The 1,938-nt window shown below is 42.7% G+C and overlaps 1 protein-coding gene across 1 annotated transcript; it reads right to left on the bottom strand.

Moving 5' to 3' along the window:
- Window positions 1–447: 447 nt before the first annotated feature.
- On the bottom strand, window positions 448–627 carry EDB91DRAFT_1002004 (uncharacterized protein; the record flags this gene model as incomplete). The annotated part of the gene is made up of 1 exon (XM_041312247.1): window positions 448–627. A coding segment is annotated over one exon (180 nt), but the record flags the coding sequence as incomplete, so codon positions are not given.
- Between the last annotated feature and the right edge of the window lie 1,311 nt (window positions 628–1,938).

Here is a 1,938-nt window from a genome sequence, read left to right on the forward strand (position 1 = left end):
CTGCTCGAAATGCCTGACATCAGATCTGACGACTTGGAGCAAGTACTAGACACAAGCCTGGTCCGACTTTGCCCAATCATCCTCCTGCAGGCTCATAGTTTCTTTTCCCTCCATTTGTTCCCCGTTAGTTCCATTTGTTCCCTGTTTGTTCTGTTTGTTCCGAGTTAGTTCCATTAGTTCCGCTCGTTGGGAACCCTCTGCATCTTTGTGTTCCCAGTCCTAGTAAGGACCAGAACCCTTCGGGTCGCTAGACAGAGTCTAGTCTTTGCTTTCCTCGCACTTATTTGAGGACCCAATACCCAGTAGCAATCCCCTCGGGACAAGTATTACTCTCGCACCCTTATTAGACTTCTGAATCACCCCAGAGTCTATTTTCCTCACCCACAGCGTGACACATTGTTTCTCAACAATCTGTTGTATGTCCTCCATTGAGAGGCTTGTACCTGAGTGTGTCTTCTGTATGAGGACTGTTGATGCAACCACTTTGACTTTATCTGACTTGATGAACCAAGTGATCCCTGCCTCTTGCATGTTGTCCAACACTGGAAATAGATATTCACATTGTGGTTTAGTCAGCAGCCATTGATGCACCTTCTTGGTGAATGTTGCATCTGGTGGGATCTGCAGCTGAAAGTTAATGAAGTCTACATGTTTCACTTCTCATACCAATAGTGCAAAACATATGTGAATTTGGCCATAAGTGCTCACACTTGGTCCTATTGTTCTCTAGTGAGATGGTCTCCATAACAAACTGCATTTATGATCACATCCACCCATGCAGGCCAGAAGGGTCCATGTTTTGTTAGTCTGGTGAATATATCATTGGGTAGCATCATAGGGGAGAGGTCTAGTACTTCACTGATAAGTGTCAGTTGTTCTGCATCTTCAACTTCAAGGATTGGATATGGTTCTTCTTCTACTGGTGAATCTGGCTGAAATGACTGAGTGGGTGTGATGGTTAGTGCATTCACATCATGATTGACTAAGGGTGACTGATTAAGTAAAGTATTAGTAGGAATTGAAATATTATGTGCATCTTGGGGTGGCGGTATGATTTGTATGTGTGGGAAATTATTGGTACTGTTGTTATTCATTGAAATGGTAGGTAATGAAGGTGGTAAGGAGTGTTTGAAATTAGTGGTGGCTGGGAATCAAACAGCATATGGTAAATAGGGAAGTGGTAAGGGACGATATATAGTGAAATTTGAGATACGATGAAATGTGGTTCCATATGGTAGCAATATAGTGTCACTGCTATAGTCATGGATTGCATGGACCTGTTCCAAAAGTGGTTTTCCAACTAGCATGCACCATGAGCCTCCACTGGGGAAGACTTCAAACAACATGAGTATGTTGATTGGTCCCCAAGAGATCATTCCCAACCATACACCTGTTGATGATACTAACAAGCCATCAGCCATGCAAAGGGTTCTGGATGATGTACTTAATGGGGATAATCTTTGTGCAACTTGTTGATACACTGCTGTATTGATGATGTTAATCATGGCTCCATTGTTCACAATGGCTAGGATCCGTATTTTTTCTCCTTGAGGTCCATGCAAGTGAGGTACTGTTACAAAGGGATTGCTGGTTTGTGTTTGGATTGATTTGCCTGATGCGTCCACTAAATAAATGTCAGTGATGGGATTGCTAGATACAGAGGAAGGTACAACCGAGCCTGTATTTGACAGTAATTTTTCTGATTATTCCACTATGTCTATAGTTGAAGAGAGAAGATAATCTGTAGTGTTAAGGGTGCTGGCTGACAACATGTCAGCTTGTGAGGTAGAGGGGGAAGATTCAATGAGTGTAGGAGAAATGTCCATATTATGTACAATACTAGGTGCCTGTGGCACTGTTTGAGATGTATGAAAAGGAGAAGGGATTGATAGTAATGCAGATGATGGGTCAGTGAGTGGACTCAATACTTGTGGGACT

This window comes from Suillus paluster (assembly GCF_016628075.1).
Source record: "Suillus paluster strain FC165 chromosome Unknown EDB91scaffold_267, whole genome shotgun sequence".
Classification (NCBI taxonomy): domain Eukaryota; kingdom Fungi; phylum Basidiomycota; class Agaricomycetes; order Boletales; family Suillaceae; genus Suillus; species Suillus paluster.